At 38.5% G+C, this 14,511-nt stretch overlaps 1 protein-coding gene across 1 annotated transcript in view; it reads left to right on the top strand.

Annotated features, from left to right (window-relative positions):
- The window catches only part of LOC121634259 (nesprin-2-like), a 72,965-nt gene extending 60,578 nt beyond the window's left edge, over nucleotides 1–12,387 (top strand). The window contains exons 95-110 of the mRNA XM_041976794.1: nucleotides 41–207; nucleotides 3,452–3,614; nucleotides 3,982–4,172; nucleotides 4,561–4,711; nucleotides 4,867–5,049; nucleotides 5,295–5,432; nucleotides 5,674–5,865; nucleotides 6,288–6,576; nucleotides 8,353–8,486; nucleotides 8,580–8,706; nucleotides 9,301–9,503; nucleotides 9,581–9,757; nucleotides 11,230–11,358; nucleotides 11,463–11,654; nucleotides 11,742–11,836; nucleotides 11,939–12,387. Of these exons, the coding sequence (XP_041832728.1) occupies nucleotides 41–207; nucleotides 3,452–3,614; nucleotides 3,982–4,172; nucleotides 4,561–4,711; nucleotides 4,867–5,049; nucleotides 5,295–5,432; nucleotides 5,674–5,865; nucleotides 6,288–6,576; nucleotides 8,353–8,486; nucleotides 8,580–8,706; nucleotides 9,301–9,503; nucleotides 9,581–9,757; nucleotides 11,230–11,358; nucleotides 11,463–11,654; nucleotides 11,742–11,836; nucleotides 11,939–12,146 (2,739 nt within the window). The 3' untranslated portion in view covers nucleotides 12,147–12,387. The remainder of the gene's footprint in view (nucleotides 1–40; nucleotides 208–3,451; nucleotides 3,615–3,981; nucleotides 4,173–4,560; nucleotides 4,712–4,866; nucleotides 5,050–5,294; nucleotides 5,433–5,673; nucleotides 5,866–6,287; nucleotides 6,577–8,352; nucleotides 8,487–8,579; nucleotides 8,707–9,300; nucleotides 9,504–9,580; nucleotides 9,758–11,229; nucleotides 11,359–11,462; nucleotides 11,655–11,741; nucleotides 11,837–11,938) is intronic.
- Nucleotides 12,388–14,511: the final 2,124 nt, after the last annotated feature.

Here is a 14,511-nt window from a genome sequence, read left to right as displayed (position 1 = left end):
TGTTTATGCAGCAGTGTGATCTATTGTCATGTTTCCACAGGACTGCATGGAGGAAATCAACTTGTTCAGTGAGAACAAGAGCCACCTGAAGCAGCTGGGAGAGCAACTGCTGCTTGCCAGTGACGAGGCGAAGCAGACCCAGGTCCATGGCTCGCTGCAGGAAGTCAGTCAGCGATGGCACAACCTATTTCACCACATCGAAGCCAGGTGAGAGCAATCTCAGCTGTCACAGAAGCTGCACAGTAGGGTACTGTGTGTTTATATCAATTAAGCACTTTCCAAAAGAGGATGTTGATGGTGTTCAGAAAGCACTTTACAAAGACAAGTACTAAGATGAAGATTGAATTGAAAGTCAAATTGTGTTTGTGTGCATGTAGTTAACTTGAATCGGACTTAAATTCACATCATTATCCTCCAGCACTAGCACCATCCAGAGCAAAAGCCCCTTTGCAGCTAAAAGCATAATTAAGTACTAAAAAGCTTTAACTGGATGCCTGGAAGTAAACAATGGCTCTTAAGAGTATCTGTCCACCTGCTGTTGTGTCAGCTATGCTCTGCAGCTGTCAGGAATACATGGCCTCTAATGTACAGACTGAAGAGGTAAAGCCTGTGTGTTGTTAAACTGTTACCTCCCTCCCAGACAGATGGACAGGCCTGTGGAAGAGCAGGGGATACAGATTTCATCTAATAACCTGGAACCCCCAACCTTCCCCCAACACTGTTAAAGAAAAAAGCTGTGCTTAAATCTCAGACAGTACCATATGTCCCCAAGTCCTTGCTGACTGCCCCCACTTTTTGTAGTCTATCAGTGGGATGACTCATGAAAGAGGGTGGAAAGGAGGGGGGGTATGTCGGTATGTGTTAATCGCTGAGCCTCAAATTGAGGCCCTCCCAAATACTCCATGAGCAGACCATTTAGCTTGACCGCATGTAGACAAACAATATGGGATCCAAAAGTTCTTACTTCAAAGATCCAAAATAGGGAAACTTTCGGTTTTTTTCAAACTGGAATCACTTGTTTCCTTTTATTGAAAACACATCTATGATGGAGATAATGCTCACCTACTGTATGTTGGAAAATTTTATCCTTAAAACCCACATTTTTTAGGGTAAAATATAAAATTGGATTTGTTAGCAGGATCACATCATCATTGGCTGGTAGTAGTTTACCACTTAACCCTAGATTTATTTACAATGATTTAAAAACAAAATGAATACATAAAAAATAACAGAAGAAAAAGATTGGAATAAAATGAGATACAATTAAATATTAAATAAATTATTTAAATCATATGATAATAGAAATAAATTCTAAAAGAATAAACACAAACATAATAGATAATTAGATAATAAGGAATAAAATCTAAAAAAGGCTAGAAGTGGTTTGTAGCAAATCTGCAACACCAGGTGTCTAGGAGTTTAATTCAGGTGAGTAGAGAAGAAAATATTACAATGAATAAAAGAGAGCACATGTACAGTTTTATTTTACAGTTAGGAGTAAAGACCAAGAGGAGTTTCATCACTGTGTAACTTCAAGCCCTCCTGTGGTCAGCTGCTCTTTATCTGGGCCCTACAACCGTATATCCTCACTTATCCTTCAACCCTTTTCTGCTTAATTTTCTTTATCCATTCTCTTCTTGCCCATCTCCTGAACAAGCACCCCTGACCGGGCTTTGTGTCTTTGTTTGGCCTCCACATGAAGCTGCTGGCCTTTGTTTGTCTGTCAGAGGTGGAGAGGGAGTGAAAGGGAGAAAGAGGTCTGTTAGCATGGGGTGTTTGCATCTGCAGAGCAGAAGAGTATTTTCTAAGGATAATTTACACTGACTGTATTATGTCTTGATTACACGGCCAAAAACATGTGGTCCGGTGTGTTATTGGCCTTATGTACTATACACTGTTACTTACTACATACTGTACTGTCAACCTTTCTCTTGGCAAATGCTTGGGAACATTTATTACAAAAACACATAGATTTCATTATTTTCATTTACAGTTTTGTAAATTTCCCACTTTTTCAAACTATGTAATAATTTATTTAGCAAATACGGGATTTTATTCTAGTATTTTAGTGGAATGCTGGTCTAAATGCATTACTATGTAAAATTTATCAAATTTAAACATGAACTGGTCTCCAGTCCTCATAAAACCATAGAAGAGTCATACTTTTCAATACTTTGTGCAGATTTTTGCTGTGTTTTTATATAGTTTTGAGCAAACAAAAATGGTGCTCAAGTTAAAACTCAAAACTTGTATAACTCTTAAAAAACTTTGACAAAAGTCTCAGACCTTCATCAAAATGCCAGGACTTATTTACAGCCATCAGTTGGAAAGGTCAGGTGATGCAAATGTCATCGACTCGTCAAACCTTTTTTTCATCAATCAGCAGCCATGGACTCATCTAAGTAGCTTCTCTCTGAAAATGGAAATATTGATGTGCACACAGCAGAAAACTAGAAGTAAACAAATTTATAATTTAACTGAGACATGATAATATGGAGATTATGTGGAAATTTTAAGACTGTTTAAGACAAAATCCAAGCCCCCATTAATTGCAACAACCAGATTAATGAGACTGTAAGTGTAGGGAAAAACACATGGATCTAAAGTTTAAAAGTAGGCAGTGGTATGTTTTGATATTTGACACTTTTAAGCTCTATAGTTCAGTTTCAGCCGCACTCAGAAACGAAAAACACCTTCTCAGAATCTAGCTTGTGTCTTTGAGTAAGTAAGAAACTATCCTAAATGAAAGATAGGTTGACTCCAAAGGTCTAAAGCTCATAGTGAATTTCTATCCTCTCACAGCTACAAATGCAGCATATGTTTGGGACCCTTTCATTCATTCTTCAGTCTAACATTTACACTCCAAGCTGTTTTTAGCTCTTATTATTTTAATAGAAAGCGTCTTCCTTGCAGCTCTGACAGGCTCTCCTGGACCTTGTCAGAAGAAGAAGAATCAAATGGGGAAATTAACTCAAACTCCAAAATGGAGTACACTTAAGGCTTTTAAGCCTCAGAAAAGAGCTTTTATTGTCCCATGTGTTGCTATGACACCAGTTAGTGTGGCACAGTGTGTGCGCTCATGAAGGGGACAGTTTCCATGGTGATTTTAGATCTAGTGAAAGATACCTGAGAGGGTTGTAGGTTGATGAAAAGCTTTCTTTCTCTCTTTCTTTCCTAAAAAAGTTTCTTCCTGTATCCTCTATATTTCAGAATAATTTTATTTCATCAGGCCTCCAACTATGATCCAACTGTCTCTTTGTTTGGCACAGAAAGTTTGATAAAGTTTCACCAACCACAAAGTTTGAGAACCTGCCTGTTTGTTGTCAAAGCAGCCGCAGTGAATGAACACACATGCTTTAAAGAGTCATTAGAGTTTATGTTCATGTGGCTTAGTGAACATAAAGATTAGATTGTACAGTTTTTAAAACATTGTAAGCATCTGGTTTCTCAGGGTGAAGAAGCTGAAGGAGACTCTGGTGACGGTGCAGCAGCTGGATAAGAACATGAGTAACCTCCGCTCGTGGCTTTCTCGCATTGAGGCCGAGCTGTCCAGACCTATCACCTACAGCATCTGTCATGAACGGGAGATCCAGAGGAGGCTGGCTGAGCAGCAGGTAGACTCACATAAAATATCACTCATTAATACTCTCTTCACTGTTTCAAAGCACATTATCTTCCTCACTATTTGAGATTTTCTATTTTTTTTCTGTTTACATTTGTGAATATTTTACTTGTTTGTTCTGTCATTATTACAATTTTTCAGTTTTTTATTGTTTTCTGGTTCTTTGTCACTTCCTCTTTCCTCTTTGTCTCATCTTGACTGTCTATCATTAATAATTTACATATGCCCTTTGTTATGTTTAATTTTGGGAGAGGTTGTCTTGCTGTCCTCATGTAGAGCCTTACTGTCTTTGTATTGATGTTTAATACATGAGGTCTGTGGTATGGGCTGCAGTAATGCCTATGTTTATGTCTGTCCAGGAGCTGCAGAGGGACATTGAGAAGCATACAGAAGGCGTTGCATCAGTTCTCAGTCTGTGTGATGTTCTGCTGAGGGATGAAGATGCTGCTGGTGGCTCTGAGGCAGAGAGTGACTCCCTGCAGGAAACCAGCCGGAGCCTGGACCAGCGCTGGAGGACCATCTGTGCTATGGCTCTGGACAGAAGGCTCAGGTAGGAACAAAAAGATGAGTTCACATTCTGATTTTTGCATCAATAATTTCATCTCTAGGATGCTTTTTGCAGTAACTTCTCCTGTTTCATGTTAAGTATAATGTGATGTAGAATAAACTGGAATTTTCAAATACATGTTATGAGAAAAGCATCACAGTTCAACCACATGAAGATATTTAGTTTTTTTATAGTTTTTTTTTAAACAAACTCTGATGTCATCATACTATAAGACTTTAGTAAATAAAAAAACATATTAACAGCCTTTATTCAAAGCTTCTGGTATGGACTGTTTTCTTAAGGTTGAATGTTGAACAAGAAATGTATTAATGACTATCTCAGAAACCCTTTATTAAAAACAGTCTAACACCAGCTCCATGTCTCTTTGCAGAATCGAGGAGACATGGACACTCTGGTGCAAGTTCCTTAATGACTACTCCCGCTTCGAGGACTGGCTCAAGATGGCAGAGAGAACAGCAGCCAACCCCAACTCTGCAGACGTCCTCTTTACTGTTGCCAAGGAGGAACTCAAGAAGTTTGAGGTAACAGCCATAAAACTAATTTTTTTTCTTGAACATGAAGCTTTAATAAAAGCTTAAAAACAAAATTTATCTGTTTTCTGGTAAATTTAATCTATAACTGTTAAATAATAATATCCTGCATACTGATTCATTGATTCTTTCTAATTGTTCTTCAGGGTTTCCAAAGGCAGGTTCATGAGCGACTGACTCAACTGGAACTCATCAACAACCAGTATCGCCGTCTGGCCCGGGAAAACCGCACAGATCGAGCCAGCCAGCTCAAAGCTATGGTCCGTGAGGGTAACCGTCGCTGGGACACACTGCACCGCAGAGTGGCCGCCATCCTCCGCAGACTCAAGGTTTAACTTATATACATGCTTCTTCAAAGAAAAGAAATCATTTTAATATAAGTATTGAAATATTTGGACTTGAAACTGCTTACAGTGTTATTTATAAAAGGAATTCTTACTGTTCTTCAATCTTTCCCTTACTTGAAGTTCATTCATTGCTCCACTTAAACTGCTCAAAAGAAATATTGTTAGAGAACATAATCAACTGCTTATCATTTTCTCTTCTCTTTATTCTGTTATCGTTTAATTTGCAGTATTTCACCAGCCAAAGGGAAGATTTTGAAGGCACCAGGGAGAGCATGCTGGTGTGGCTGACTGAGCTGGACCTGCAGCTTACCAATGTTGAGCACTTTTCAGAAAGTGACGTCCATCACAAGATTCAACAGCTTAATGTGAGGCACACACCTTCTGAACAAAACTGCTTTACCTTTAGTATCTTAAAATGATTTTTTTTCTAGAACAATCACCAACAATCACGCCTAAGAAAATGGTTTAATTTTTTCACTTTGGAGAATGTTTGTTTTTGGAAGGTTTCTCTTTGACAGAACTCTTAACAAATATGATAGAACAGGGTTACTTTGTTATTTTGGGTTTCCTGACTCGGCCTCTGTTCATTCATCTGTCTTCTTGCAGAGTTTCCAGAAGGAGATCACCCTGAACACTGAGCGTATTGATGGGCTGATAGTGTTTGGAGAGGGTCTGATCCAGAAAAGTTCCCAACAGGATGCAGCGCTGATAGAGGATGAGCTAGAAGAACTGCACTCCTACTGCCAGGAGGTTTTCAGCAGGCTGGTTCGCTTCCACCAGCGCCTCAGCCAGCCCCCAGTGAGTTGGAACACACACCCTTATCTTTTTAGTTCACTGAGCATTAATACTTTAGTATCCAACATATTTTTAAATGAACATGTAACTTGTCTGCTACGATCTATCGTTCTGTAGCACAGTGATGTCATGTCATGTTCTGCATGAATAAAGGTTTTCTACATCTGTGCTTTGTGGAGCAACACATTACAGGAGTTATCTTTGTGCAGATTATTTAAAAGAAAAAAAAAACACTCATTGTCATGGCTTCAAAGTATATTCCACTCTGTTTGATTAGCAGGTTACATAGCAGGAAAATAAATTGAAAATTAAGAAATTAATTGAGTAAATAGAAAATGCTAAAATGAAAACTGTGCAAGTGTAGCGACAAAGCGCAGGTCATGTTTAACCTGTTACACATCCGTTGTTCCTGTGTACTACTGTAGATGGTTAAAGAAGAACCAGAGCTCTCCACTACAACCTTCTCCCTGGAGTCTAGCTTGGAGCTGATTGGTCGGTCATGGGTGGGGAGGAGCCAGGGAAGCCTCCCGGCCACACCCACCCACCTGTTGACCTCCCCTCTGGAGCGTTCTGGTCGGGAGACACCTGTGAGCGTGGACTCCCTGCCTCTGGAGTGGGACCATACTGGAGATGTTGGAGGATCATCATCACATGAGGATGATGAAGAAGAAGAGGAACAAGAAGAGGAGGGAACTTACTTTAGTGCACTGTCAGGTACATTTATAGATCTCACAGAAAAAGATTTTTATTTAAGGTATTTGGATACATAACTCTTTAAATGACCTTGTTTTATTGAGCCAACAGAACAAATCCACAATAGGGATGATGGAGACATAAGATGCAGTTAATATTTTATTGTAATCATAAACATGGGAAACAGACATATATTCTCTTTGATTAATTTTTGATTAATTCTCTGATAATGGTCAGGTATTACTGGTTAAATGTAAAAAATTGATTTAATGTGAGTTTTAAAAAAACTCAGGCCAAGTCGAATATATTCTATCCTCAGATTTAGTAGGTCGGCCATCTCTTGCTAAGTTAAAAAAAAAACCTGTTCACCACCTGAATAGTAAATCCATTCACAGCTCGGCTTCTCGTGGTGGAATAAGCTTCCAGCAAATTATCTTACTACAGCTCTTAAATCACTGTGGCATTTGGCCAATTCTTTTTTCATTAGTAGAAGTCAGATGTTTTCAGTCAGTCTGATAACAATCAGCTTTCAGTGTTTTTAAGTAATAAGGATCTTTCAGTCTGAGATTCACAGCATGTTTGTGGAAGTCTATCAGGACACAAAGGAGATTTTTGAGAATTTCTTACCAAAAAAAAAAAAAACAAGAAAAAGAGTTGCTGTTGACCATTTAATAATGTTTGGACTCCACTAATTCAGTCTATAGAAAGCTAAAAGAAGGAAATCAAGACAATTGTTGAGATTAAATTTAGCAGTTTTTGTAAAGAAACTTACTTATTTTGTTCTTTACGGATTAACTGGCTGTTTAACAGTTGCTGGAAATCTTTAACTGCAGTTAATCCTCCACAAAGAGGTCCCTCTTCTTACTTCTGCCAATAACAGATAAATGATGATGTTGTTTATCATATTCAGTGAGAAACATCTAAAACGTTTACCAAACTTAATATGTTTTTGTCATGCTGCTACTACTACCACTGCTACTGCTACTTGTATATCTTTCTGTGACTTGCAAAATGCTTCAGTTTCTTTCTCATTTATATACTGTATGTTTGGTTAGCATCTGTAAATAAAAAATCTGCCCTGCTTCAAGCCAGAGGTATTTACATCTCGATAAAGTAACAATGAGATTTATAAAATATGTCACTACCTGAAGAATATCTATAAAAGATCTTCATAGTTTTAAATTAGCATGTGCATGTTCCTGTGTTTTACAACCCTTTTTTCCATTTGTCCCAGCCTTTTTGTGTTAAATTCACACCTTTCTTCATTTTACATCTCTTTATAAGTTCTTATTGTACAGAGTAATAAAAATGAACACAACTGGACCCTTTAAAGAATTTTAGACTGTGTTTAATAGCCGATTATGCACAAACTAGTCTTAATTTATTATTTGGCTATCTCTAATTTCCACACAAGCATGAACCAGTGTTAGTTTCCACATATATGCTGTAATCCGTCTTGCTTCTTGGACATGGCAGTAACTAAACACTGCCATTCAGATCTTCAGTTTCAGGGTGGGTGATTTATGTTTGGGTGTATTTTACTTTATTGTGGTTTGCTTTGTATTAAATGCATTTTGCAGTTCAGGCGTACCATTCACTGATCATTGAAAATATTCTTTGCTATAAATAACAAGTTGGTGATGGAAAACTGGCACATCTAATGCAGAAGTCTTAGTAGCTGGCATGTTATCAATCAGTCCACAAATTTAGGGACAGTATACCAGTTTTCATCTTTTCTTCAAAGCCAAAGACAAAATAATTATTTCCAAATTCATTTTTGTTCTGTTTGTGTTTTAGTTTCAAGTAGATCTATGGTTGCTCATGAGTCTCCAAGATGGCAGACACCAAGAGATGCAGAAGCTCTCCTCGACGCTGAGGAACACACTGACACTGCACCTGCCCTCACCAGCACGCCCATAAAGCAGGGCTATGTACGTTTCTGTCTATGTAATGCTTTAAACTAACCGTAGCACAGCAGATGCTGCATCTGTTGCTAGTTCTGAACCTGTTTGTTGTTTTTCCAGCTGCATCTCATGTCTCAGTGCAGTGGCAGCATCGAGAACTTAAAGAGAGTCAGCCTGATCCTGGATGATGAAGAGCAGCAGGAGGAGTTTGGTCTGACGGGACTGACTGCCTCAGACAAACAGTCAGGTGAGATCTTTACAGAGGATGTGCATTGTGATGGAAGATAGCTTGGATAAGCTTAACGAGAGTAGCATTAGACTTGCTGCAGATTGTTAAAAAGGCAGGGAGAAAATGACAACCAGTTGATGGAAGAGTAGAAAATGGATTCAACTGCATTCTGTCAGCAGCATAGTTTGCAATAATAAGCTGTAAATGTGTCTTTCATAGGAAACATTAACGCCTGCAGGAACCCTTTAAATACTTTTTCTAACATTATTTCTCCTTTCACTTAAAACATTTAAGTTGAAAAGATGCTTTAAGCATCATCAGATACTTTGTCATAATCACTGTTGTTTGGACTCCATATTTCTCCGATAGTGAACAGCTACTCAGTTGCAGCAAATGCATATGCATAAACAAACTAAAACAAACTAAAAGAAAAAAAAAAGCAAAAAAAAAAAGCAAAAGCATACACTAGGTAAAATTTCTACGTTAATGGCCGAAGTTTTACCATTTCTTCAAATAATAGATATATGCATTTGTTATCATCAGTCAGTATTTACTGTTTTTGCAATAACTTGACATTATCAGAGCAAATCAGGAGATGTTGTGTATTTTCAGGTGTGATTGAACGCTGGGAGCTGCTCCGAGCTCAGTCCAGGTGTGATAAGCAGGCTGGCCCTCGGGAGCTTCAGCAGCTCACATCTGAGCTAGACGACATCACTTCCTGGTTAGAGAAAATCATGCCTGAGCTGCACCGACTCCAGAAGTCTGACCCAGCTGGCAGCATAGAGGACTTAGAAGCCAGAGCCAGAGAGCTCAAGGTACATTTCTGCTGATAATGTTTGTTTTGTTTGTTTTTAAATCATTTTTTACTAATGTTGTTTTCCCCCTTCGCCAGGAGATGCATAAAGTGTTTGCACACTACAAGTCCATCATGTTGTCCGTAAACCTACGAGAAGAGGAAGCTCCTGAGCTACAGGAGAGAGTGGCGAGTATGAACACAGACTGGAGTAAAGCCTGTACAGGACTTCAGCGTTGGGACAGCAGCCTGAGGAGGACCCTGATGCGCTGTCAGGCAAGAAAAAAAACATAAAATATTCAAAGCAGACAACAGGAAAAACCTGTCTTTTAATTTAGGAGGCAAAAAGTAATTTTGATCTTACTTGCCTTTGTTCTGAGTGTTCCATAAAACAAACATTGTGGCAGGTATCTGTTAACATCAATATGTTGAAACCAGATGTAATGTGACTTTTGAAATTATTTCCTGACTTATACATCTTTCTTAGACTGGCATGCATCACTGTTAAAGTAATTTTTCAAACCAAATTAAATTGGTAATACAGTCTAATGCAGAATGCAACTACTTTGTAAAATCCTTTTTTCTTTCCAAATCTTTTATATACAAAACCATTTGCAACACAAAGTGCTTTACATTAAAAACATAAACAAAAAGCTCATCTTTACCCATCAAGTCCTCCAGACTACAATCCCATGAGTCACATGTACATACACAATACACACAGACATGTACATAGAAAGATGTTCTGGAAAACACTGGAAGTTTAAAAAAAATTTAAAATAAATTTAAATACACAGGTTAGTTATTTAAAATGAGTTAATACGAAGAATATAAATGTGTTAATAAATTGGCAAAGGTTTTATGGCACAGTCAAAAAAAAAAAGCCATTTTTAACAAAAGAGACCAGGAGAGAAATAAATGTAAGAAAAATATCGATTATGAACACAAAAAGAATTCAATCAAAGTTTTATTAAAAAGGTAAGTCTATCAACACTCCCAGCTGCCTTCAGGTGCTCTGGAAGACTGTTCCATAGGCAAGGACCATAGGAACTAAAATATACCTCTCCATATGTTTTAGTCCCTGCTTTAGGAATAAATAATAATATCATTAACCCTTTATTTAATTGGGAAAAAAACCTGAAACCTTAATGCTGGAAACGTAGCAGAGGAACATGTTTACTTCTGTGTTGCACTACGTCTCTTAAAGCAAAACACTCTGAGGAACACACTGTAGGATTTTGGAAGTGAATTATTTTTTCCTATTTTGGCCTGAGATTTCAGCTACTGAATTGTTTGGGGCTTCTTCATTTCATAATATTTTTCATTAGATGACAGACCTGGACTGCAGACAGCTTAAGCTCCTGGACTGTTATAGTGGAGCCACACTGCTGTACAAATGTAGCATGTGCGGTTTGCATTTTCTGACATAATTCTGCTCCAAAATAAATATACATATACTGTATCCATCCACACGCTGTTGGATCTGTTTTAGGGTGGAGCCTAAACCATTTCCAAAAAGTATGATTCATCAGATCACACAGGAGATACCATCTCTTAACATCTTTCAGAATCACCTCTAATATTTATTGTAAATTTGATAAAAGCACAAATAATAACATTTATATATTTTTACAGTGTGTCCCTGCCCTTTCCCCCCCCCCCTACAAGTTATTATAATTTTGACTATAAAACACAACTGATCCCCACTGTAACAACTAATGTTTCTTTTGTTGTTTTTTTTCTTACAGGAGTTTCATGAAACCCTCCACTCTTTGCTGCTGTGGTTGGCTAATGCTGAGAGCAGATGCTACTCAGTGGACATAAACCATCCAGAAACAACAGTCAGAGCACTGCAACAACATGTCAACACACTAACTGTAAGAGTCATATACAGTCGGGTTAAAATAAAACTAATCCTTCACTCATTCAGCTAAAGGTTTTAAAAAATTGCATTTTTCTGGTGTTATTTGCGGTTTTACAGGAGCTGCAGGAGGAGCTGCAGCGTAGGCAGGCTCAGCAGGCTTCCCTCCAGGCTCTGTGGTCTCACCTCCAGCCTGAAGAGGGTGCAGAGGAAAGCGACGAAGCCCAGGAGAAGCTCCACGTGACAGGCAGCAAGCTGAAGCTGCTGTTGAGGCAGGTGGACCAGGACCTCAACACCCTGCAACAGCGTCTGGTAAAAGTCCACATCTTCAGATCATCCTAAAAGCCAAGATTTGTTCTGAAATCTAGATTTTTGAAAAGTTAATTGTCTTTGATTCAGGATTGTGAGTCTGCGTCAGCTGTTAAAGGCCAAAGTGTTTCAGCAGACACATCTCAGGAGGCAGCACAATCAAAGAAAGCATCCTCCATTCAAAGGTAGGTGGAGAAGCCTCCATTTTTTTCTGCGTTAATGTTTGAACTCCTTTTTTTTCAGATAAATTGCTTACAACATTTTACTTTTTCTTTGCACCACTGCAGAGAGAGAAGACAGTCCTCCCCGCCTCGATCCTTCTTCTACCGTGTCCTGCGTGCTGCCTTCCCCCTCCAGCTCCTGCTTCTGCTCCTCCTCCTCCTCCCCTGCCTGATCCCCCTCTCAGAAAGTGACCCCAGCTGCACAGTGACCAACAACTTTGCTCGCTCCTTCTACCCAATGTTACGTTACACAAATGGCCCTCCGCCCACCTGAGTAGACCGTTCACAGATAGGAAGACATGTCTCTGAAATAATTTCTTCTGTTCATTAGAGATCAGTTCATGTCCTCTAAATGACCATGAAAAATCACTCATTAGCTGCACGTAGGATGATAATCAGACTGCATCACTGCTTTTTTTTTGCTTTTTTTTTAGATTTGGATGCTCATGTATTATTAAATGAACTCCAAAACATTTCAGCCAGTTGACTGAACTCTAGACAGTTTTTTAAATTGTGAAAACAACATTAGCTACAACAATAATTTGAATGTATGCTAGAAAAGAAAAAAAAAGTCTATTTTTATGCACAAATTTGTATGTTGATAGTTTTGTAGATGGCAAGCAGACATTTCCACACCTTCTGGTTCACTGTTGAAACTCTGTAGATTTAGAAGGCTGTTTATGTACAGAATGTAATAATATATTTATTTATAAGAAAAAAGTGGTTTTGTCTTGATTTGTTTTTTTTTAGTTTGCCTGCCAAGAAAAGTACCAATAAAAAAATGTAAATACACCATCTGAATGGGAGGTGTGTCAAAATTTTAAACAGATACCCTACATGTTTAAAAGAAACAAAACTTGAGAATACGCTAAAATAGAGCTCCGAAGTTTTATTTTGACTGAAAACTTTGAACTTTTTCCTTTTGATTTTTTTTTTATTTGTTTACTTTTTTAAGATAAAAAGATTTAATCAAACTATGGGGTTCAGGGTTTTCAAAGTGGTTAAAACTAATGGACAAGTTTGGCCAAATAGTCTACTAATTTGTTGCTGGACATCTAACATACAAAGTTACACCATGAAGCTACAGTGAAAAGGAGGACGTGTGCTGTAGCTGTGGTCATACATGATGTAGCATCTTCTTGCAGAGTAAGTCTTTGTGCTGTGAAACGACCAGTTTAATTTCTTTAACTTGCAGCTTTGTCTCTGTTAATCTTTAACCTGCTCCATCACTGCAGCCTTCCTATGCTTGTCAAAACAAGCAAGAGTTGTTAAGATTAAGGCTTGTATTAATTAAGAAAAAAGGAAAGTTTAAATGATGAGATAGTGGGCCTGGGCTCTTCCACTGTCCTCCTCCCCCCTCTCTCCTTCCCCCTAGGCATGTAGTAGGTGGGTGACTTCTGGAGTTGGTGGTGGCTCATTGGCCGTGGTCATGTGTCCAGGTCGTGGGGGACAGCTGCTCCTGTACTGCCCTGGGGGGCCTTCCGGGGAACAGGGGTGCCTACTGGGGTGCCTACTGCCGCCAGCCGTTCATCCTCTGGAGGGAAGTTCGCTTCCCTCTAGGCTTACATCCCCTTTGCCCTCTCCTTCCTCACTCTCTCTCACACACACGTAGGGTCTTGGAAGGCATGCACGTCATGCTGGGTGGAGCAGAGGGGGCCATCTAAGTGGTCTCCTTGGCTACATCCTGTGGCAGCTCGCCTCTCAGTTTTAATTACACTTAGATATCAAAACACAAGAATACAACACAAACAACTTTTGGGAGGGCGTGCCATTCAGCGCATGGCGAGCGAGGCTACTCGTGTGGCCTCACTCCCAGCATGGTGTGGTTATTGCCCCTCAATTTTATTTAATTTAAAAAATTTTGTATGTATTTAAAAAAAGAGAAAAAATAGATGATGAGAAAATTTGAGCTATCAGCAACGAAAGCTCTCACACAAAATTACCTGCTCCTTTCCTTAGGGTCACTCTGGGACTCAAACATGTCCCAGATACTTTGTTTAGCCTCTTATTCCTGCAGTGGAAACTAAAGAAAAAGTCTTTTTGCTTAAAAATATCATACCCATGATGAAATGATTACATCTCTGCAACCATAAAGTCTATTTGAATACTTTTGGAGTCATGGCAAAGGGAACATTTGTGAGAATTGTTAACGTGTAAATATCAGAATACATGTTACTGGTGAAGAATAAATTAAGATGGCATACTGCACAGAAAAAGCAAAAGCAAACACAGAAAGGAATCTTTTTTCAGGATGAATATAAATATGCCTTTGGATTGATGCAGCTATAGCTTTAAACCTTGATTAAATCATAGTACAATATCTCCTGAAAGGCCAAGTCTTATAAAGTGAAGCTGAAAATATTTAGAGAGGTTTTAACCCAGATAGTTTAGACACGGTATCCAAAATGACCATTTCGGCACTGTTTGGCAACATCTGTTCACAATGTCCCCCAAATTGGGGGACCTCAAGTTTTAAAAGGTTATTTAATAAAATATTTAATTCAAATCCAGATGCTAATGTATCAGGAGTGTCCTCATATTCCAGTACTGATGATAATCATTATATAAGGAAATATCAACACATGATAATATTGTGATTTGATCTCAGCTGATTGGTTTTTGAATACTTTTTAAATCCC

Source organism: Melanotaenia boesemani, chromosome 22, assembly GCF_017639745.1.
Source record: "Melanotaenia boesemani isolate fMelBoe1 chromosome 22, fMelBoe1.pri, whole genome shotgun sequence".
Lineage (NCBI taxonomy): Eukaryota > Metazoa > Chordata > Actinopteri > Atheriniformes > Melanotaeniidae > Melanotaenia > Melanotaenia boesemani.
The sequence above is the reverse complement of the archived record's forward strand: the minus strand, read 5'-3'. Positions and strand labels throughout refer to the sequence as shown.